Consider the following 24,565-nt stretch of genomic DNA (forward strand, 5'->3'; position numbering starts at 1 on the left):
AATGTTTGAAATATATATTTACAAGAAAGTTGGGAAAATTAAAACATTGATTATATATTTGTTAGAGAGTCATGCACCACATAATGATGTTGTGGTCAGTGAGAGACTGGATATATGACAGTGGTCCCACAAGATTATAATAGCATAATTTTACTATACCTTTTCTATGTTCAAATATGTTTAGATACATAACTACTTACCATCGTGTTGCGGTTGCCTACAGTATTTAATACAGTAAAATGCTGCATAGTTTTGTAGGATAGGAGCAATAGGCTCCTATTGCTCCTATTGCTAGCATATAGCCTAGGTGTGTAGTAGGCCGTACCATCTAGTTCTGTGTAAATACACTCTATGATGTTTGCACAATGATGAAATTGCCTAATAATGTGTTTCTCAGAATGGATTTCTGTTGTTAAGCAGTGCATGACAGTATTCAGGAATCAATAACCTCTTAGGTGGGATAATTATATTGTGGTTTTGTTTTTTAAAAAAGAAATCCATCTTTTTTAAAGAGCCATGCTGAAATATTATGGATAGTGTGATATGTTGTACAGGATTTGCTTTCCAATTCTTGAGAGTGACACAAGGTAGGAAGGGAAGTGGGGGAGATTTAAATGAAGCAAGATTGAACATGTTTTAACTGGGTAATGGGTACGTGGAATTCATTGAATTGTTATCTTTACTTTTGTAAATGTTTGAAGTTTTTTATAATAAAAATATGTATGGGGTTTTTGTTTGTTTGTTTGTTTGTTTTAGTGTATTCCGGGCTTCTCCTAGATCAATTACTGGGCATTAGCATTTTGAAAACAACTCTCCCATCAAAGCTGCCAGTTAGAATTGGACAGGTTATGTTCTGTTCAAGAGCACCTGGATGATGAGACTGACTGGGGTTGCGTCCTCTGGAAGAAGGGAGTGACTTTTTCTAATTTGCACTAAGACACAGTAAGGGCTAGTTGGCTCTCTAGGAGTTGGATTAAGGATTTTTTGTTTTTTGTGGGTTTTTTGCTCCCAGGTGATTCTAATTTGCAGGCAAGGGTGAGAATCAGTGGCCTGGTAGGATCAGTGTTTCTCACATTTCATTGTTTATATCAATCATCTGGGGATCTTGTTAATGTGTGCATTCTGATTCAGTAGGTCTGGGGAAGGGTGGAGATTGTGCTCTTCCAATCATCTTCCAGGTGATGGCTGCTGCTGCTGCTGCTGCTGATCCAGGGACACACTTTGAGTGGCAAAGCTATAAAATATAGTACCTGCGCACTGTGAACTTATGGTATATCCAACAGGCCTGAGACTTTTTATTAGAAAGACAGGTTGTCTAATAGGCCAAATATTTATCCAGATGCAATTGTATCCTGGAGCCAAGATTCTGCATTTCTATCTAGCTCCCAGATGTTACTGATGCTGTAATTCTATAGATCACGCTTTTGATAAGAAAGCCCAGACAAAATCCAGTAACATTTTCCCTGTGCTGTTACCCAGATTGCTTCCTGTAGGCATGGGCCTTTCTGACATTTCTGTTTAGTTCCTAATCTCTGCTTCAATGCAGATCAGCAAGGTCAAGTTTGCTTTATGTAGCAGCTGGCACTTCCTTTAATTCCTAACTCCAGGTTTTCAGCTCTTTTCCAAGTAGGCAGGTTGCTTAGGTCCTCAGACTTGAATTAATGGCTCTTTATGCATATAATAATCATGACTTAGATCTGCCCAACTCTTATTAGGGCCCCATAGAGGCATTGTGAATCAGCAATGCCCAGCAGCAACCTGTTCTGAACAAGTAGAGAAGCTCCTATAGCAGGGCTCTCCTGCCCAGCCAGGTCAAGCCACCATTCACTCTTCCTTGACATCACCTTCAGTGTTGAGTCAAGGTCCTGGGAGGATGATCTCCTAGTTGTAAGTGGTGTAGAACAGTGGTTTCCCGGCCTTCTTTTAGTTTAGGGATTTTCTGTTAGGAACACAATCCTTGCTGGAAATGTAAACACCACAGCAACAGGAATACTTTTGGCAGAAAGGGGGTTGAGGGTGAGGTGTACATCCCTGGGGCTTAGAAAGTGTGGTGGAGCCAGTGATGGGCCATGCATGTATGGGTCCACATGCATATGTGCATTTGTGTGTGTGTGTATAAGAAAATAGTAAGTAGGAATACTGGACATTTCTGTTAACAAAATGTCCCATAGAAAGCTAATAAAAACTCATATGGAGAAGCTGTAGGTTAGAAAAGATAAAAAAATTAGGCAATATGTTGTATCTTATAATAGTGTAGGTCAGTCAAAGAAGATAAGGAAAATCTGAGGGAAGTAAGACCAGAAGACTGGCGAGTGCAGAGTGATGAAATGTGTTGAAAATTTTCTCACTTCTGGCACCTCATTTTATTTATGTTTGGCTCAGTTTCCTTCAGAGTTCTACCTCAGTTGATTAGATTCCCCAATATTGTGTGTAATTGTTCTACAGTGAGGATAACCCTCTTTTATCATATGAAAAAGATGTAGTTTGGGAAATTTAATAAATATTACATGTATAGTTTCTTTTTTTTTTCTATTTAGGTTTTGCCTAAAAAGTACCATATTCCCAATTGACCAAATAAATGATAAAATTGCTCAATACTCGCTCAAAAATCAATGTTTTTTTTTGGGGGGGAGAGGTAGTAACAATGATACAGTCTGTTCTCCTTAATATATTAGTTTAGTTCAAAAGTATATTCAATCATTTGCTCTTTAGAACTGTCGGTGTCTATTCAGAGCAGGAGGGCCCTATTATGTCAACTCAGAATGAGGCTCTTACACATCCTTTCAAACAGTTTGAATGCTAAAAAGGAGGTACAACTATAAGCTGAATGCTCACAAGGCAAAAAAAGGGCGCACACAACATTGGCATTGGACTACTGAACCATCTCATGGCCTCATCCAGCCACTGGGGCCTCTGCTTAAAGGTGTTCTGCTGTGTCCTCCGTATTTCCACCTGCTGGGTGAACATTTACTTTGCCATCTGGCATGTCTGGAATTAGACTCACCACCTTCTCCTCCCTTCCTGTGTCCACATCAGTTTCCTTGAAAGCATCAGTTTTCCTTCAGCTCATTCTTTAAACCTCACACTTTTTTACCTGCTCTGCTTCATTTCTTTTACCCCCTAAGTCATTAATGCCTGAGTAGTCTGTAGTCTCTAAGGTTCTGACCTTTGATGTAAGACAGCCCTAGCTTCTGGCCCTGGTTCTGCCACTTAATAGCTATGTTTCTTGTGTAAATTACGTTCATTCTCCATTTCCTTGTTTGTAAAAGGGGGTAATACTTGCCTTAGAGGGTAGTTGTAAGAATCAAATAGAATATCTAATGTGTCTAGAATGTTGTAAGTATCCAATACATGTCAATTAGTGCTACTATTGTTAAATAAGAATATTCAGTCTTCCATATCCATTCCTTCCTTTGGTTGCCATCTAGTCTAAGTTCTGGGCCTGTCTCTCTTGCATTAGTGTCACAGCTTCTTTGCTGATCTTCTTGTTCTCCAATCTATCTTGTCAGACTAATAGTTATTAAGCATTTTTTTATTAGCATACTCAAAAATCTTAGTAGATTCCTGTTTTCTGTCTCATCATCTAAACTCTGGGATCCAGCTTTCCAGGTCCCCCTTACTTGTAGGAGCCTCTTCATAGTCTGTCTGCATTCACCCTGATGATCCCAGCCCCTCTTAAACTGTTTTGTGTGTTACATCCAGGATGAACCTTTCAAAACAGATCATGTTACACTTGTACACACACACACAACACAGAAAATCCTTCAAGGAACTCAGTATAAAATGCCAAAATCAGGTCTAACTCCTGCCCTTCTGTTCACCCTCATCTCGTATCACTCTTGCCCCTTGCTGTCTCCACGTCAGCCACCAGGCCCTTTCTAAAATTTATCTAGCATGCTGCTTCCTTTATAGTCTTGTACATGCTTTTTCCTCTGCCTGTAATGTTCTTCTCACCCCATCTACTCATTCTTACTCATTCTTTCCGCTCTTGGCATAAATGTCACTTTTTCATGGAAGCCTTTGCTGACTAAGTCAAATCTATCTGCTACCTCCTAAAGCCACAAACCTATCTTTCGATGCATTTGGAACAGTTGCAATTTTACATGTATCTAGGTGGATATTTCACAGACATATTTCTCCCTAAGTAGTTAGCGAACTCCAAGAGTATAATTTTTGCCCATCAATGGGTTTTTTCATTGTTTGGACCTGTGCTGGGCACAAAATAATTGATTAAAAATAATAAATTAATGAATGGAACTTGTTTTCCCCATTTCATCATGAATGCCCATATCTCTATAACATGGAATCATGTCATATCCCTGTCATCATTTTTCCATTAAAATGCAATGCCCAGCCTTTACCTCCAAGTTCTCCTGGAATGTCCACTTTGATTGCTATGATTTACCTAAATTTATCCTTCAAAGATCAGCTCCAGTGTTTCTTCTACAGAACCTCTAAAAAAACCATGCTAGTCTTCATGAAGGACCCTTCTTTTTGTCAGTTTACAAATTACTATTTCATTTCATAGTTCATGATTTATGATATCACCCTATTTTTTCACATTATTATCCTGTTTTCCTAGTCAGATTGCAAGTCTCACAGAAACCAGATCATTTCTGCATCCTGCTCAGATCATAAACCATGCTGTCCAACATATACTAGGGGGTAAAAAATAGTTTGCCAAAACAATGTGTATATCTAGAAACTGAACTGCAAAAAGTAGCTCTGGGAAGTTCTTAGAATGAAAGTCAGTGTATCTGGGATTCATCACAAAATGAATTTTAGTCCTTGCCTTCTCTCTAATATCTCTCTAAGAATTTCCAGTTCTTAAGCTCAGTGAGGCTACCAATGTGACATAAGCACTGGAAATCTCGAAAACTCCTCTCTTCAGGGTTTGAGATCAACGAAAAGCACTTGTCCTTGTCATCTTAAAACGGCAATCTTGACCTCTCCAAGTCACAATTCACATAATTTTTTTTGAGGCTTTAAATATCTTTCTGCCTTTGAAATCTTTAGAATTCCAAGGTATAAACTTAATAATTAAATTAAGTAAGCTTTTTATAATTAGGATGATATTTCAGGCAGCCAATTACTCCTATGCTAAACCATATGAAAAATTCCATCTGAAGTCATTTGAAAGGTAATACCAGGAAATCACTTTCAGCATCACAAGACATTAAAAAGCTTAGTTGTAGCCACCTACAAGCTGGGATATGAGACATACAGAATGCTCAGGGCTACCTCCATGATACCCTACAGCACAGATGAGAAAGTTATTAAGTGTGTGACTATCAGGGCCTCCCGTATTACAGTATTTATAATCTTACAATCTTGTCATATTACAGATGGGTTATATATTAGTCCATTCTCAGGCTGCATGAAGGAATACCCGAGACTGGGTAATTTATAAAGCAAAAAGTCTTAATTGACTCACAGTTCCACATGGCTCGGGAGGCCTCAGGAAACTTACAATCATGGTGGAAGGCACTTCTTCACTGGACAGCAGGAGAGAATGAGTGCAAGCAGGGGAAATGCCAGACACTTATAAAACCATCAGATCTCGTGAGATCTCACACACTATCATGAGAACAGCATGGGGGAAACCACCCCCATGACCCAATTACCTCAGTTATCGGTTATCACTGATAAAAATGGATATAATCATATATTTTTTTCCTTAGAGGGTAGTAGGTGTTTGTCAACATGGAGACTAGGAAACCCATAAATGATTTGTATTTACAATGTCCAAAGTACATTGATAGAAAAAGTTAATTTTAAATTGCTAATATAAAATATTTTAAGGTATAAATGCATAGTGAGTACAATGAGGTACATATACAGCCTCATGAAGTTTTATGAACACATTTTCACCCATACGACCACCACCCACATCAATATATAGAATATTTCTAGCTCTGCAGAAGCCCCCTTTGTGCCTCTTCCCAGCCACATTACATCTCCTGCCACAGTGTAATCATTACCTGATTTCTGTTACCCTTGGTTAGTTTTGTCTGATTGTATTAGTCTATTTTCATGCTGCTGATAAATACATACCCAAGACTGGGAAATTTACAAAAGAAAGAGGTTTAATTGGGCTTACATTTCCACGTGGCTGGGGAAGCCTGACAATCATGGCAGAAGGCAAGTCACATCTGACACGGATGGCAGCAGGCAAAAAGAGAGAGAGCTTGTGTAGGCAAACTCCAGTTTTTAAGGCTATCAGATCTTGTGAGAGTTTTTCACTATCACGAGAACAGCACAGGAAAGACCCACACCCATGTTTCAATTACCTCTCACCAGGTCCTCCCATGACACATGGGAATTGTGGGAGTTACAATTCAAGATGAGATTTGGGTGAGGACACAGCCAAACCATATCACTGATGATGAAAATTTATAAGAATGAAGTCATACACTATGTATTTTGTTTCTGGCTTCTTTTGTCCAACACTCAACCATGTTGCTATGAGTATCCATAGTTTGTTATTTTTTATTGCTTTGCAGAATTCCATTGTATGAACACACCATGATATGTATCTATCCATTCTTTTCTCCATGGACAATTGGGATTTTTCCAGATTTTAGTTATTATGAAAAAAAGGTGTGATGAATATTCTTATACATATCTTTTGATGGGACATATGCACTTATTTCTCTCATATAAATCCTTAAGAGTGAGATTGCTGGGTCATAGGGTAGGCATCTGTTATTAAATTGTAGTGTATATTGCCAAATAGTTTTCTCAAGTGATTGAACAATGATGTATTTTAACTCATAAAGTATATGAATACAAGCTAACTACTATTGCATAGTACCAATTATGCCATTTTTTCTGATTTGTTATTATGAATTTATATTTTAAAAGTAACTTAGGCACTAAAACTTGGCCAGCCCAAGTGATAATTGGAATTAAAGGTGAAAGGAGGTTGAAAAACATTTATGGTCTAAAATTCTACTTTAAAAATTCAGCTTTAGAGAAAGGCATTAAATGATTGAAACTTTAATAAATACTGTCATTTGGCAAATTACTCTTTCCTTCAGAGTGCTGGGAATTAATAATAGGAGATTAAAATTAATTAATAGTAATTTAGAAAAATGTATTAAAAAACTTATTTGGCCAGGTGCGGTGGCTTACGTCTGTAATACCAGCACTATGGGAGGCCGAGGTGAGTGGATCACCTGAGGTCAGGAGTTTGAGACCAGCCTGGCCAACATGGTGAAATCTCATCCCTACTAAAAAAAAAAAAAAATGCAAAAATTAGCTGGGCATGGTGGCAGGTGCCTATAATCCCAGCTACTCAGGAGGCTGAGGCAGGAGAATCACCTGAGCATGGAGGTGGAAGCTGCAGTGAGCCAAGATTGTGCCACTGCCCTGCGGCCTGGGCAACAAGGGTGAGACACTGTCGCAGAAAAAAAAAAAAAAGAAACAAAAAGAAACTTACTTGTCTTGGTCTAACAAAAAGGAATTATTCAAAGCAGATACAGGAAAAAAATAGTGATTTAGGCTAAACATATTGTTCTGTTGAATAATTGGAGTTTATTCCTCCCATGCCTGATAAAAATAACATCTTGATGTCCCAGCTTCATGCCAGTATTTTTATATTCATTTTTCTTTTGCTCTCATAAGGCCATAAAGTATATTTTTTCATATGACCAGAGAATTGTCTAACTTGCTTTCACTGTAATTTTGCTGCATCCAATTTATAAGTTCTTTTGGAAAGAAGATTATTTCTTTATCAATTTACAAGGGATTGAAAACCACAGAACACTAAATTTTCTGTGCAGAGACATACGGAAATGAAAAACCCCACACAGAGGTCTCCTGCCATTTCCTTCTGAGTGTAAACTAAGAAGTGATTTTGCTTTTTGTATTTCAGTTATCTCAGGGATCTCCAGAACCGATTGAGCCCAACTTTTTCACAGCAGATTACCATTTATTACATCATTCATCCAGTGGAAACAGCATGTCCCCAAATGACCCTACAGGTAATAGTGATCAACGTGGGTAACCCGGCTTTCACAAAGAAATATATTGTTTGGATCAACAGCTATTTCTAAAAGATTATCTCCAATTTTTTTTTAAATAGAGCTTATTTTGATTATTTATGGCAAAAGCTGGAAGGCACATATGGTAGGAATCTAGAAATTCCCTGAAATGTATCTTACCCAATTGTGGCAGCTTCCTTGATCATTTATTAATATCATAAACAAACAGTAGAATCTGTGTGGGTGACTTGTATTTCCTTTTATTTCTTTTTGTTTATCTGATGATGGGAAATCAAATTTCCTAAAGCATATGGGGAGATAAGGAGCAGAAATAAAGAGTTTAAATATTCAAAATAGAGAAACCTTGAAACTCACCTGAAGAATACACATTAGACACTTGAATTTTTTTCTCTTTTACATAAAATTCACATAGGGAGGCAGTATAGCATAGGGATTTAAAAGCACAGATTCTGGAAACCTGGGTGCCTAGATTCAAATCTTGGCTAAACCATTTAGTAGCTGACTATGGACAATTATTTAACCTCTCTGAACCCCGGTTTCCTTGCCTGTAAAGTGGGGATAAATACTTGCATCTTAAGGTTATGGTGAGGATGAGAGTAAAAATAAAAAGTGCCTGTCTATTAGTGGGGGCTCAGCATAATTGAACTCTTCTTGTCGTATCTGAATTCTGAGAGGAAGCTTTCAAGCTACTCTTAGGTTTCAGTACTCTTAAATAATTTTTGAATCATTATAAACTGTAGCTATGTCACTTGGAGGAGTGGATAGAAGTGAAGATTTTACAGTTAAATGAAGACTTGCCATCTCTTTAGCTTGGAAAAAATGCTCACTTTTGTTGTGCTTTTGTTGTTGACTGAACGAATTATTTCATGAATTAATTGACAAACTTTCCTTTGGTCTTCTGGGATAAAGCTAACCCCTATGCATGCAGAATTTTATTTAAAATAATCCCTGAGAAGTCCAAGATAAAATGTTGTTTAAAGTCATTTGCTTTTAAAAGCATTTCCAAGACAGGGAAGTTTATCTGCAGGCCAAACTTCTCCTCATCATAGAAACTCTGATGAAATGAAGAACTTTGATAAAAGTCTCTCAAAAACCTGAGGGCGAGTTGACAAACTCCTCCCAGGGCAGCTGGATGCCCCACCCCAGAGCTGACTAGGCTTGGCCCATGTCACAGCCAGCTGGGCAAAAGCAAAAACAGCAGAGCCTGCCAGTACTGTGGGGAATGCCTTTAAAAATGAGCTGCCAGTACTCTGGGGAATGCCTTTAAAAATGAGCTACCAGTACTCACATTTTCATGTCTCTTCTTGACCCTAAACCCATTCTCTCTTCTCTATTTGAATTGGCAGAGAAGTGGCCTAGGCCTCTACATGTCAGTGTTGATTGCTTTGAGTGAAAGCTGGTCAACACGGCTTTGGGTGGCATCAGAGTGGGTTAAGGTGCTGGTATACCAAATTCTGATCAACCATCATGAAGTCTGTCCAGCAAGAGAATCCCAAGCAAAAAGGACAAAGCTGGAGGCATCATGTTACCTGACTTCAAACTATACTACAAGGCTTTAGTAACCAAAACAGCATGGACTGCTACAAAAACAGACACATAGACCAATGGAACAGAATAGAGAACTCAGAAATAGGACCATACATCTGGAACCATCTGATCTTTGACAAACCTGACAAAAACAAGCAATGGGGAAAGGATTCCTTATTTAATAAATGGTCCTGGGAGAAATGGCTAGCCACATGTAGAAAATTGAAACTGGGCCCCTTCCTTACACCTTATACAAAAATTAATTGAAGATGGATTAAAGACTTAAATGTAAAATCCAAAATTATAAAAACCCTAGAAGAAAGTCTAGACAATACATTCAGGACATAGGCATGGGCAAAGATTTCATGACGAAAATGCCAAAAGCAATTATAACAAAAGCAAAAATTCACAAATGGGACCTAATTAAAGAGCTTCTGCACAGCAAAAGAAACTATCTTCAGAGTTTACAGACAACCTACAGAAAGAGAGAAAATTTTTGCAATCTATCTATCTGACAAAGGTCTAATATCCAGAATCTGCAAGGAACTTAAACAAATTTACAAGAAAAAAGCAACCCCATTAAAAAGTAGGCAAAGGACATGAACAGACACTACTCAAATGAAGACATTTATGCGGCCAACAAACATATGATAAAAAGCTCAACATCAGTGATAATTAGAGAAATGCAAATCAAAACCACAATGAGAAACCATCTTGTGCCAGTCAGAATGGCAATTATTTAAATGTCAAGAAACAACAGATGTTGGCAAGGCTGTGGAGAAATAGGAATGCTTTTACACTGTTGCTAGGAATGTAAATTAGTTCAACCATTATGGAAGACAGTGTGGCTATTCCTCAAAGACCTCGAACCAGAAATACTATTTGACCCAGCAATCCCATTACTGGGTATATACCCAAAGAAAAATAAATCATTCCCTTATAAAGATACATGCACACGTATGTTCATTGCAGTACTATTCACAATAGTAAAGACATGGAATCAACCCAAATGCCCATCAATGATAGACTGTGGTACACATATACCATGGAATACCATGCAGCTATAAAGAGGAATGAGATCATGTCCTTTGCAGGGACATGGATGGAGCTAGAAGCCATTATCCTCAGCAAACTAACACAGGAACAGAAAACCAAACACCAAATGTCCTCATTTATAAGTGGGAGCTGAACAATGAGAACACATGGACACAGAGAGGGGAACAACACACACTGGGGCCTGTCGGGGTGGTGGAGTGTGTGAGGGGAGGGAGAGCATCAGGATAAATAGCTAATGCATGCTGGGCTTAATACCTAGCTAATGAGTTGACAGGTGCAGCAAACCATCATGTCACACATTTACCTATATTACAAACCTGCACATCCTGCACATGTATCCTGGAACTTAAAATTAAGTTAAATGTAAAAAAAAAAAGTCTGGCCAGCCATGGTGGCACATGCTTATAATATACAGACGTTGGAAGGCTGTAGGCAAGAGGATGACTTGAGCTCAGGAATTCAAGACCAACCTGGGTAACATAGTGAGACCCTATCTCTACAAGATGATGATGATAATAGTAATAATAATAATAGTAAAAATAAACATTTTAAAAGTCTTCTGGCAATAAATATATTTTTTTCCCTCTAGGCAGCTATATGAAAGGGTGAGATCTTTGGTCTCTTTACCTATATCTGCCTCTCTGTAAGAATCAATTTTCTTCCTAACGTATATTTATTCTTCTTAGCCTGTGGATTAGGGAGAGTTTCTTAATCAGAAAACAACCATCAGGTAATTTGCATTTGGAATCACCCCTCACTTGCCCTTAACACATACACACACACACACCTCTAACTTAATTGGACACTATGAGCAATGCCCCTTAATCTTCATATGTCATTTTGTGATGGCCATGCCCAAGGAAGTCAGTTATTAAAGAAAGAAAAACAAAACATTTGAATATTCAAAGCCAAGGCAGATGCTTTGGAATTTGCTCGTTCCATCTTTATCATTAAGAAATTGACCTGTTTGCCCTATGGTTGAAGTCATAATTGCCAGTAAAAATAACTAAGAAAATGTGAAACCAAATGTCAGACTTTCCATAGTTTATCTTTTTTAGGTTTACCAACCAGCTTTGAATTGGAGGAAGGAATAACGTATGAACAGATGCAGGTGAGGTTTTTGCAGTGTCTCTGAATGATTTTATTTTGTTGCTTTTAATTCAATACTAACCTGATTTTTAAAATTTTAGATTGTGATTGAAGAAGTCCTTGAGGAAAGTGGCTATTACAATTTTACGTCTAACAGGTAACAGCTAGAGTTTACTTTCAATTGTGAAAGATGAATTGAGGTCATCAGATGTTAGATCTAATTTCTCTATCCTTTATTCCAGAGGGTTTTTTTTTCAAATTTTATTTTAAATACTTTTGTAAAATATCTTTGCTTAGGCTAGATACATCTATAAGTAGAATATATGTGCCCATCTTTTGTGCGGACACAGTTGCTGTATTCTCAGTTGAAACAAAAAGGGTGATTGCTTAGTAGAAATTTATTCCAATAAAAAATAATAAACATAAGTAAGTGGAAAAGCATTTCTAGATCGGTTTTTTAAAAATCAAATATTTGTTTGTCTCATTCTAGAAGAGCTGAAAACTCACTCCTATCACTTAAATCTACCCACTATTTGCATGGAAGGCTAGGGACAAAGTGCAACTGAACAAAGAATCATTTCTTGTGAATTTGAGATATATTTGTGGAGAAGAGACTTTGCTATTGTATGTTGCCATTTGTTTACCCTAAATAAAAAACCTCCATTTACTGGAGCTGTATGTTATCTTCCAATATAGCTATTATTGTTGTTCTAAGAATATACGCTATTTTATCAACCACATCAATTTTTATAATTTTAGTTTTGGAAATAGTGTTGGCACAACAATTTGAGTACAATTAGTTTACTAAGAAGTTATTCAAGAAAGGTTTTATAATCAAGCAAATTAGCACTGTAGTTGATTGGAGCCTGATCCCACTGGGGAAATCTAAGAGGTGGTATAGAACATGTACCAGGGCCATCCCACATGAAGAGTGAGAGAGCTGAGGTGTTTATCCTCCAATCTCCATCAGTCATTGTTTAAGGCCTTTCCCTAGGAAGTGTTAATTCCCTGTTTTTTTCTGGCCTTTTGTAAATATGAACAAAGAAGACTCCAGGGGTCATAGGAATCCTCAGGAAAAGAAATGCAGGTATTTCTTTATGAATTTCTTTATGTATTGGCAGGTAGAAATCCGCCAGCATGCTTTGAAGTGGAATAGATAGGGGTATGGGCGTTTACAGTGTCTGCTACACAAGAGTTGTCTCTTGACTTACCTAAGGAGCCTACTCATAGCTGAGTCATCAAATTGATTGCAAGTATCCACGCACACACACACACACACACACAAACTCTACATGGGCCACAGTTGTTTTAGGAGGCATAGTTCTTTGGAGTCTATTCTCTCAAAGTGGTCTTTTATGCCTGGAGGGACTGCCTTCCTTTTCAATTATTGAAACTATTTTGTGACCACCATTTAAATTATTCCAGAAGTCTTCACCAAAGATGACTAGTAACAACAGGAAGAGAAAGGGGCTCAAGAACATTCTGTTAAGGTCATTATATAGAAATTATATATTTTTTTAAGGTTAGTTCAGTCTCCAGTGTTTCTTCTCCTTTTTCTTCTTCTTCTCCCATTTCAAGGAGTTTTTCTTATGAATCACAAGTAAAATTATTCAACTAGCTCTTTTGACTGGATAACAGAGTTTCAAAATACTACCTTTATAAATTTAGATCTGTTATGATTTATAACAGCAGAAGAACGATGAGTAATTCTTATTTTCTAAAGATATATCGTTAATAGAAGTTACCATCTCCACAACTATTCTCCTCCCACCATCCCTGGAGAGATTTTTGAATTTTCATTTTCTATTCAAGGTCTGAGTATATCCAGCCTTTCATGGATAGTATGAATGTTTCTGTTTTTAACTCTGAGCCTTATTATTTCAAGTGCCCTTGGCTTGTACTGGGGCAAAGATCACTCTTGTTATTTTATCTGCATTTTCTCAGAGACTTGGGATCATGGGCAAGGAATGTCTTCATATTTTTTGCAGAAACATTTAAGGAAAACATTAAGGAAAACTAAGTGTGCAAGGAACTTAAGGAAGCTCTTACAAGAACTTTTATTTTCCCTTTATTAAAAAATATTTGTCTTATTTTGGAATTTATCATTATTCTTTTTCAATTCTACTTTCATTAGGTTTTAAACAGATCTAGTTCCAAAAACATATGGCTTTATTGAAAGATACTGCAAATTTTCTTATTATGATAAACAGATAATAAGATGCCTTATAACAAAGGCAAAAAATTATTCAGTTGTATTTGTAATTGTGAATCTATTATGAAGGTATGATGAAACAGTCAAGTTTAAGCAATATAAGTTGGGTATTGCATTAAATTTCCTTAAAGGGCTCCAGATTAAAATGAATCACATTTAAAAATCCATATATCCATGGTAATCCCTTTTTGGCTTCTTTTTTTTTTTTTTTTTTTGAGATGGAATCTTGCTGTGTTGCTCAGGCCAGGCTGGAGTGCAATGGTGCAATCTCAGCTCACTACAAACTCCACCTCCTGGGTTCAAGCAATTCTTCTGCCTCAGCCTCCCGAGTAACTGGGATTACAGGCGCCTGCCACCACACCTGGCTAATTTTTGTATTTTTAGTAGAAACGGGGTTTCTTCATGTTGTCCAGGCTGGTCTTGAACTCCTGACCTCAGGTGATCCACCTGTCTCGGCCTCCCAAAGTGCTGGGATTACAGGCATGAGCCACTACACCCGACCCCCTTTTGGCTTCTAATAGCAATGATAGAACATATCTTGGGAGTAAAACTGTCCAGAATTTGCTTGTAAAAATAACCCTTGTGTGTGCCTAAAGCCACTGTTTGTTTACTAGTGTTCCAAAATAATTCCCAAGAAATAAGTCAGGCTTAAATTAGAAGCACCTAATAATCCACAAACTGCAAATAACACATAACTCCAAGTACAAATCAGATTAGCTGGTACTGTCATGCTTTTTTCCACAGTCAAAGGATGGAGGGTGCTAAATGTCACAGCATATGTAGAGGTATTTAGAATCAGTATTTAGAATTAGTAGACTGCATTTTTCCCCAGTAGGTTTCATAGAATGGGCAATATTATCAAAGATGTCAATAGATAGTCTCTGAAAAATAAAGTTTCATGGCCACATATATTTATGAAACTCAGAATGTACAATTTTTTATTTTTGGAGAATATTGACACCTATTACCATATTAAAGACTCTGAGATGTACTATAGGAAAGAAATCTGTTGACCTTGTTTGTTGACCTCAGTGTTTTCCTCACTCTTTACATGGAACACAATTGAGGAAAGCTGTTTTAGCTATGTGGTTGGAAATGGGGAACACTGTTTTCACTCCTTCACCAGGGTCTACCCAGATCCCTGTTGTTCTCATTGGCATGGTCATCATTGTCATCATCATAATTGCAAAATTTGTCTTAAATGAATTAAGCACCATGCTGAGAAAGTTACATACGTAATTCCTGTGTTATTCAAGTTTACAATTCAAGACTGTCAGTTTGAATAGTACACACATAATCTAGCCAGCCACTCACTAAAGGATTAATTCAAGATAAGGTACATTTTTGGCTTAAATTATAGGTTTTATATTTAGTTAAGGAAGAGAATAGAGAGGTGCCATTTTCAGACTGAAAGTCTCAGGATAAAGCCATTATCTATCTTTGAGAAAGATTTCTGGAACTGTTTAAATCATGAGGAGACTGCTTGGACAGTTAGGAAGAATGTCTCAGGCATAAAATGCTGCAGTAGAAAAAGAAAATGGTAACAGGAACCGAAAGAGCAGCAAGGACCTCTGACCAAGGTGGGGTATTTCTCATTTCTGGGCTTCTGGGAAAAAGGGAGCTAGGACCGAGTTGGAAAGAAGAAAGCTGTGTAAAGAAAGTTAAAGAAGGTCAAAAAGGCTTGGCCAGCCTCATAGCTGTTCCCAAAGCAGGCTCTATTTTTGATCATTTGCGTGGTTGTATGATAAATTACATTTTACATACTTAAGCATTTAGCTCGCTTACCAGAAGGGTGCAACTTAATATGCCTTAATTTTATCATTGTTGTTTGTGAGGATAAAATCATTTGAGTCAGGGATAAACAGATAATGAGCGTATAATCTTTATGAATATACTTATGTATTACATTAATATTTTATTTTTAATAACAAAATATGTTGAGAAATAACAATATACACGATAACAAGAAATCTACATTAAATCCACTTGAATTGCTTTATTTCCCCAATTGACTGATAAGCATGTAAAATAGTTATTTTAACCTACACAAGTATTCAAATGTACAAGCTACTTTGAATGAGTATTTGTTTTTCTTTTTTTTTTTTTTTTTTTTTTTTTTTTTAATTTTTACCACCAAAACTTTATGAATTCAAAAGGTATATATTATCAGAAAGCAAATATCTCTTTCCAGAAAAATGCGAATACGTCACCCTGAATAATGGTCCTTGATAAATTATCATTTAAAATACCTTTTGTACCACACAACTATTCTACGACATCATACTTGATTTCTTTGATTTTTAATTGTTTGATTAGTGTGTATATGGAATTTAGGCAGAATATTTTCACAGAATTTCAATGAAATTGGCTGGATGATATTTACCTGTTACTATAATTTATATCTTTTATGTTAAAGGAGAAAACAATTTCAGTTTCATAAATATGAAAATATTTCAAAGCAAAACATACTATGCAAGCATTACCTTGAATTATGACCAAATTAGGAAAGTATTTCATAAAAGCATTGGAAAATTATATTTTTATCATGCCTGTCTATATATGGTCACAATAGCTTATCATTTTATTAAATATTCTGTTATTTTATACCAGTTTTTATAAGCTTTTACTTTTAAATTTGAGTATTAGCAACCTGGAAGATTAAACCTTTTGATGTTAATTTGTGACAGAAATCTTTTTTTTTTTTTTTTTTTTTTCTTATATAAAATCTCTTTTTTTTTTTTTTTTTTTTTTATTATTATTATTATACTTTAGGGTTTTAGGGTACATGTGCACAATGTGCAGGTTTGTTACATATGTATCCATGTGTCATGTTGATTTCCTGCACCCATTAACTCGTCATTTAGCATTAGGTGTATCTCCTAATGCTGTCCCTCCCCCCTCCCCCCACCCCACAACAGTCCCCGGAGTGTGATGTTCCCCTTCCTGTGTCCATGAGTTCTCATTGTTCAATTCCCACCTATGAGTGAGAACATGCGGTGTTTGGTTTTTTGTCCTTGCGATAGTTTACTGAGAATGATGTTTTCCAGTTTCATCCATGTTCCTACAAAGGACACGAACTCATCATTTTTTATGGCTGCATAGTATTCCATGGTGTATATGTGCCACATTTTCTTAATCCAGTCTATCGTTGTTGGACATTTGGGTTGGTTCCAACTCTTTGCTATTGTGAATAGTGCCGCAATAAACATACGTGTGCATGTGTCTTTATAGCAGCATGATTTATAGTCCTTTGGGTATATACCCAGTAATGGGATGGCTGGGTCAAATGGTATTTCTAGTTCAAGATCCCTGAGGAATCGCCACACTGACTTCCACAATGGTTGAACTAGTTTACAGTCCCACCAACAGTGTAAAAGTGTTCCTATTTCTCCACATCCTCTCCAGCACCTGTTGTTTCCTGATTTTTTAATGATGGCCATTCTAACTGGTGTGAGATGGTATCTCACTGTGGTTTTGATTTGCATTTCTCTGATGGCCAGTGATGATGAGCATTTCTTCATGTGTTTTCTGGCTGCATAAATGTCTTCTTTTGAGAAGTGTCTGTTCATGTCCTCTGCCCACTTTTTGATGGGGTTGTTTGTTTTTTTCTTGTAAATTTGTTTGAGTTCGTTATAGATTCTGGATATTAGCCCTTTGTCAGATGAGTAGGTTGCAAAAATTTTCTCCCATTCTGTAGGTTGCCTGTTCATTCTGATGATAGTTTCTTTTGCTGTGCAGAAGCTCTTTAGTTTAATGAGGTCCCATTTGTCGATTTTGGCTTTTGTTGCCATTGCTTTTGGTGTTTTAGACATGAAGTCCTTGCCCACGCCTATGTCCTGAATGGTATTGCCTAGGTTTTCTTGTAGGATTTTAATGGTTTTAGGTCTAACATATAAGTCTTTAATCCATCTTGAATTAATTTTTGTATAAGGTGTAAGGAAGGGATCCAGTTTCAGCTTTCTACATATGGCTAGCCAGTTTTCCCAGCACCATTTATTAAATAGGGAATCCTTTCCCCATTTCTTGTTTTTGTCAGGTTTGTCAAAGATCAGATAGTTGTAGCTATGCGGCATCATTTCTGAGGGCTCTGTTCTGTTCCATTGATCTATGTCTCTGTTGTGGTACCAGTACCATGCTGTTTTGGTTACTGTAGCCTTGTAGTATAGTTTAAAGTCAGGTAGCGTGATGCCTCCAGCTTTGTTCTTTTGGCTTAGGATTGACTTGGCGATGCGGGCTCTTTTTTGGTTCCATATGAACTTTAAAGTAGTTTTTTCCAATTCTGTGAAGAAAGTCATTGGTAGCTTGATGGGGATGGCATTGAATCTATAAATTACCTTGGGCAGTATGGCCATTTTCACGATATTGATTCTTCCAACCCATGAGCATGGAATGTTCTTCCATTTGTTTGTATCCTCTTTTATTTCATTGAGCAGTGGTTTGTAGTTCTCCTTGAAGAGGTCCTTCACATCCCTTGTAAGTTGGATTCCTAGGTATTTTATTCTCTTTGAAGCAATTGTGAATGGGAGTTCACTCATGATTTGGCTCTCTGTTTGTCTGTTATTGGTGTACAAGAATGCTTGTGATTTTTGTACATTAATTTTGTATCCTGAGACTTCGCTGAAGTTGCTAATCAGCTTAAGGAGATTTTGGGCTGAGACAATGGGGTTTTCTAGATATACAATCATGTCATCTGCAAACAGGGACAATTTGACTTCCTCTTTTCCTAATTGAATACCTTTTATTTCCTTCTCCTGCCTGATTGCTCTGGCCAGAACTTCCAGCACTATGTTGAACAGGAGCGGTGAGAGAGGGCATCCCTGTCTTGTGCCAGTTTTCAGAGGGAATGCTTCCAGTTTTTGCCCATTCAGTATGATATTGGCTGTGGGTTTGTCGTAGATAGCTCTTATTATTTTGAGATACGTCCCATCAATACCTAATTTATTGAGAGTTTTTAGCATGAAGGGTTGTTGAATTTTGTCAAAGGCCTTTTCTGCATCTATTGAGATAATCATGTGGTTTTTGTCTTTGGTTCTGTTTATATGTTGGATTACATTTATTGATTTGCGTATGTTGAACCAGCCTTGCATCCCAGGGATGAAGCCCACTTGATCATGGTGGATAAGCTTTTTGATGTGCTGCTGGATTCGGTTTGCCAGTATTTTATTGAGGATTTTTGCATCAATGTTCATCAAGGATATTGGTCTGAAATTCTCTTTTTTGGTTATGTCTCTGCCAGGTTTTGGTATCAGGACGATGCTGGCTTCATAAAATGTGTTAGGGAGGATTCCCTCTTTTTCTATCGATTGGAATAGTTTCAGAAGGAATGGTACCAGTTCCTCCTTGTACCTCTGGTAGAATTCGGCTGTGAATCCATCAGGTCCTGGACTCTTTTTGGTTGGTAAGCTATTGATTATTGCCACAATTTCAGAACCTGTTATTGGTCTATTCAGAGATTCAACTTCTTCCTGGTTTAGTCTTGGGAGGGTGTATTTGTTGAGGAATTTATCCATTTCTTCTAGATTTTCTAGTTTATTTGCATAGAGGTGTTTGTAGTATTCTCTGATGGTAGATTGTATTTCTGTGGGATCGGTGGTGATATCCCCTTTTTCGTTTTTTATTGCATCTATTTGATTCTTCTCTCTTTTCTTCTTTATTAGTCTTGCTAGCGGTCCATCAATTTTGTTGATCTTTTCAAAAAACCAGCTCCTGGATTCATTAATTTTTTGAAGGGTTTTTTGTGTCTCTATTTCCTTCAGTTCTGCTCTGATTTTAGTTATTTCTAGCCTTCTGCTAGCTTTTGAATGTGTTTGCTCTTGCTTTTCTAGTTCTTTTAATTGTGATGTTAGGGAGTCAATTTTGGATCTTTCCTGCTTTCTCTTGTGGGCATTTAGTGCTATAAATTTCCCTCTACACACTGCTTTGAATGTGTCCCAGAGATTCTGGTATGTTGTGTCTTTGTTCTCGTTGGTTTCAAAGAACATCTTTATTTCTGCCTTCATTTCATTATGTACCCCATAGTCATTCAGGAGCAGGTTGTTCAGTTTCCATGTAGTAGAGCGGTTTTGAGTGAGTTTCTTAATCCTGAGTTCTAGTTTGATTGCACTGTGGTCTGAGAGGCAGTTTGTTATAATTTCTGTTCTTTTACATTTGCTGAGGAGAGCTTTACTTCCAACTATGTGGTCAATTTTGGAATAGGTGTGGTGTGGTGCTGAAAAAAATGTATATTCTGTTGACTTGGGGTGGAGAGTTCTGTAGATGTCTATTAGGTCCACTTTATGTAGAGCTGAGTTCAATTCCTGGATATCCTTGTTAACTTTCTGTCTCGTTGATCTGTCTAATGCTGACAGTGGGGTGTTAAAATCTCCCATTATTATTGTGTGGGAGTTTAAGTCCCTTTGTAGGTCACTCAGGACTTGCTTTATGAATCTGGGTGCTCCTGTGTTGGGTGCATATATATTTAGGATAGTTAGCTCTTCTTGATGAATTGATCCCTTTACCATTATGTAATGGCCTTCTTTGTCTCTTTTGATCTTTGTTGGTTTAAAGTCTATTTTATCAGAGACTAGGATTGCAACCCCTGCCTTTTTTTGTTTTCCAGTTGCTTGATAGATCTTCCTCCATCCCTTTATTTTGAGTCTATGTGTGTCTCTGCACGTGAGATGGGTTTCCTGAATACAGCACACTGATGGGTCCTGACTCCTTATCCAGTTTGCCAGTCTGTGTCTTTTGATTGGAGCATTTAGCCCATTTACATTTAACGTTAATATTGTTATGTGTGAATCTGATCCTGTCATTATGATGTTAGTTGGTTATTTTGCTCGTTAGTTGCCATAGTTTCTTCCTAGTCTCGATGGTCTTTACAATTTGGCATGTTTTTGCAGTGGCTGGTACCGGTTGTTCCTTTCCATGTTTAGTGCTTCCTTCAGGAGCTCTTTTAGGGCAGGCCTGGTGGTGACAAAATCACTCAGCGTTTGCTTGTCTGTAAAGTGTTTTATTTCTCCTTCACTTATGAAGCTTAGTTTGGCAGGATAGGAGATTCTGGGTTGAAAATTCTTTTCTTTAAGAATGTTGAATATTGGCACCCACTCTCTTCTGGCTTGTAGAGTTTCTGCTGAGAGATCAGCTGTTAGTCTGATGGGCTTCCCTTTGTGGGTAACCCGACCTTTCTCTCTGGCTGCCCTTAACATTTTTTCTTTCATTTCAACTTTGGTGAATCTGACAATAATGTGTCTTGGAGTTGCCCTTCTCGAGGAGTATCTTTGTGGCGTTCTCTGTATTTCCTGAATCTGAATGCTGGCCTGCCTTGCTAGATTGGGGAAGTTCTCCTGGATAATATCTTGCAGAGTGTTTTCCAACTTGGTTCCATTCTCCCCATCATTTTCAGGTACACCAATCAGACGTAGGTTTGGTCTTTTCACATAGTCCCAAATTTCTTGGAGGCTTTGTTCATTTCTTTTTATCCTTTTTTCTCTAAACTTCCCTTCTCTTTTCATTTCATTCATTTCATCTTCCATCAGCGATACCCTTTCTTCCAGTTGATCGCATCTGCTACTGAGGCTTCTGCAATCTTCGCGTAGTTCTCAAAACTTGGCTTTCAGCTCCATCGGCTCCTTGAAGCCCTTCTCTCCATTGGTTATTCTAGTTATCCATTCTTCTAATTTTTTTTCAAAGTTTTTAACTTCTTTGCTGTTGTTTTGAATTTCCTCTCGTAGCTCAGAGTAGTTTGATCGTCTGAAGCCTTCTTCTCTCAACTCATCAAAGTCATCCTCCATCCAGCTTTGTTCCGTTGCTGGTGAGGAACTGCGTTCCTTTGGAGGAGGAGAGGTGCTCTGTTTTTTAGAGTTTCCAGTTTTTTTGGTCTGTTTTTTCCCCATCTTTGTGGTTTTATCTACTTTTTGTCTTTGATGATGGTGATGTACAGATGGGTTTTTGGTGTGGATGTCCTTTCTGTTTGTTAGTTTTCCTTCTACCAGACAGGACCCTCAGCTGCAGGTCTGTTGGAGTTTACTAGAGGTGCACTCCAGACCCTGTTTGGCTGGGTGTCAGCAGCGGTGGCTGCAGAACAGCGGATTTTCGTGAGACCACAAATTCGGCTGTCTGATAGTTCCTCTGAAAGTTTTGTCTCAGAGAAGTACCGGGTTGAATGAGGTGTCAGTCTGTCCCTACTGGGGGGGTGCTTCCCAGTTAGGCTGCTCAGGGGTGAGGGACCCGCTTTAGGAGGCAGTCTGACCGTTCTCAGATCTCCAGCTGCGTGCTGGGAGAACCACTACTCTCTTCAAAGCTGTCAGTCAGACAGGGACAGACAGGGACATTTAAGTCTGTGGAAGTTCTTGCCGAGTTTTTGTTTGTCTGTGCCCTGCCCCCAGAGGTGGAGCCTACAGAGACAGGCAGGCCTCCTTAAGCTGTGGTGGGCTCCACCCAGTTCGAGCTTCCTGGCTGCTTTGTTTACCTAAGCAAGCCTGGGCAATGGCGGGCGCCCCTCCCCCAGCCTCGCTGCCGCCTCGCAGCTTGATCTCAGACTGCTGTGCTAGCAATTAGTGAGACTCCGTGGGCATAGGACCCTCCGAGCCAGGTGCGGGACACAATCTCCTAGTGTGCCGTTTTCCAGGCCCGTTGGAAAAGCGCAGTTAGGGTGGGACTGACCCGATATTCCAGGTGCCGTCTGCTTCCCCTTTCTTTGACTAGGAAAGGGAACTCCCTGACCCCTTGCGCTTCCCGAGTGAGTCAATGCCTCGCCCTGCTTCGGCTCGCGCACAGTGCGCTTCACCGCCTGTCCTGCACCCACTGTTAGGCACTCCCTAGTGAGATGAAACCAGTACCTCAAGCAGAAATGCAGAAATCACCCGTCTTCTGTGTCGCTGGGGCTGGGAGCTGGAGACCGGAGCTGTTCCTATTCGGCCATCTTGGCTCCACACCCGAGTATTTGTTTTTCTACTACAAAGTGTTATCAGTTCCTATTGAGTTCATAATTTGAGAAAGGCCTTGTTAGCACCAGACTTCAGCCAAAGGCAGCTTTCTAAAAATGTCCCCATCCTAACAAAAATAATCTTTATTTACTGTGATTTATTTACTTATATGCCTGAGCCCCAGTTTTTGAAATTGAATGTATGAACTAAAATATTTGTAACTATAGAGAATTCTTTTCACTTCTGAATCTTATAGGTATCATTCCTATCCATGGGGGACCAAGAATCACCCAACCAAAAGATGAAAATGCTGCATTTTGAGTGGACTTGATTTTCTCAGTGAAGTTTGAGTTCTGGACTTCAGCCGCTATTGCAAGATGCCCAAGGATTGGGTGCTGCTAGAGGGTGTGGAAAAGACCAAGATGCCATGGGGCCTGCTGGACTTCTTTCTGGGGGTCCTGTGCTGGAGTATATGACAGCTGCAGTACTTGAGGGCTTCATTGCCAGAACACATTATATACAGGATGTCAGAGCTGTCAGTGTGCTGCTGGGAGAAAATGCTGCAAAATTCATCTCTGGGGGGTGAGGGGAAAACCCAAAAACAACAACAAAAAAACTCTCTTACAGAATTTTCCTCAACATTAAAAAAAAAACTTGTCATATTTTTCAAAGGCACATTTGGTACTCAGAATTGCTAAAAGTATATTTAAAGGCATCTAGCCTTCCATATGTAAAAAATATTTTAGATAAAGACAGTTACAGGACTCAGAATAATATATTGGGTGATTCACTGTATCCTCCATTTTTATATTTAAAGAAATTCAAAATATGTGATTGAATTTTTTTTTTTAATGGACGGGTTGGTTTTCGCTTAACCACTTGGGTGCTAGTGGTCTTGAACTGTGATACAGTGTAGACAGTATTTGTAACCTTGCACAGCCTCTGGGGGTAACTGTCAAACTGTCAGATTTAAGTTAGACTAATAGAATATATTGCTGACAGTGTGTGTATATGTACATATATGAGGGCGGAAGGAGAGAGGTTTTGATTAGACTAATGCTTTGCTGCTAATCAAACTTGTAGTATTTTTAGAGCACTTTGAAGAGTTTATAGAATCTATGAAAAAGATGCAATATTCCTCATCCTAAATCCCTCCTTATTACAATTACCTAAATTGTTTATGAATTCTTATTGTTTAGGAATTTGAAATGAAAAATAAGTTAAATCCCTTTTTTACTCATTGAAGCAGCTCAACGAAAGTGAAATCAGAATGCCAAACTGTGTATCATCCTTTATACAGGGAGAATTATGATGAAAATCTGCTAGATTCTCACTGGGCTTAAACTCCTTCTCTTCAATAGGCTTCTTAAAACTCTGGTGTAATGTCAAGAAATGCCCTCATTGTGAAATCTGTCTACACTTCTAGCTGCCTAAAGAGCAATTTATTCTACGTAATTAGTAACCTGAAAGTTGAAATTATATTTTTTATTTACTTTTCATGGAGTTCTGTCATCCTTGTTTACACTGATTTTTTTTAGTATGATTGAATCAATTTTAGTTCAACATATTTACAGTGGTTGAAAGACCATAACCTTCTTTCTGTATAGTATGAAAATCTACACTATTTTTTAAATGAGTGTATTTAATACTTAAATTATATCCAAATTCCCTTTAATCATGCACTAATGCTTTTGAAGATTGTCAATGGATCTTTCTTTAAGCCAAATTAATAATTACAGATAAACTGTAATGTAAGATAATAGATGCAA

The 24,565-nt window shown here is 37.9% G+C and overlaps 1 protein-coding gene across 2 annotated transcripts in view; it reads left to right on the top strand.

Annotated features, from left to right (window-relative positions):
• NEK10 (NIMA related kinase 10) overlaps positions 1–24,295 on the top strand; it is a 259,175-nt gene extending 234,880 nt beyond the window's left edge. Inside the window, exons 36-39 of one of the 2 annotated variants that reach the window (XM_012511285.2) lie at positions 7,877–7,985; positions 11,648–11,700; positions 11,780–11,835; positions 23,053–24,295. In XM_012511285.2, the coding sequence (XP_012366739.2) occupies positions 7,877–7,985; positions 11,648–11,700; positions 11,780–11,835; positions 23,053–23,101 (267 nt within the window). In that variant the 3' untranslated portion in view covers positions 23,102–24,295. The remainder of the gene's footprint in view (positions 1–7,876; positions 7,986–11,647; positions 11,701–11,779; positions 11,836–23,052) is intronic. The other variant, XM_030812248.1, reaches the window with a different exon arrangement.
• Positions 24,296–24,565: the final 270 nt, after the last annotated feature.

This window comes from Nomascus leucogenys, chromosome 4 (assembly GCF_006542625.1).
Source record: "Nomascus leucogenys isolate Asia chromosome 4, Asia_NLE_v1, whole genome shotgun sequence".
Classification (NCBI taxonomy): Eukaryota; Metazoa; Chordata; class Mammalia; order Primates; family Hylobatidae; genus Nomascus; species Nomascus leucogenys.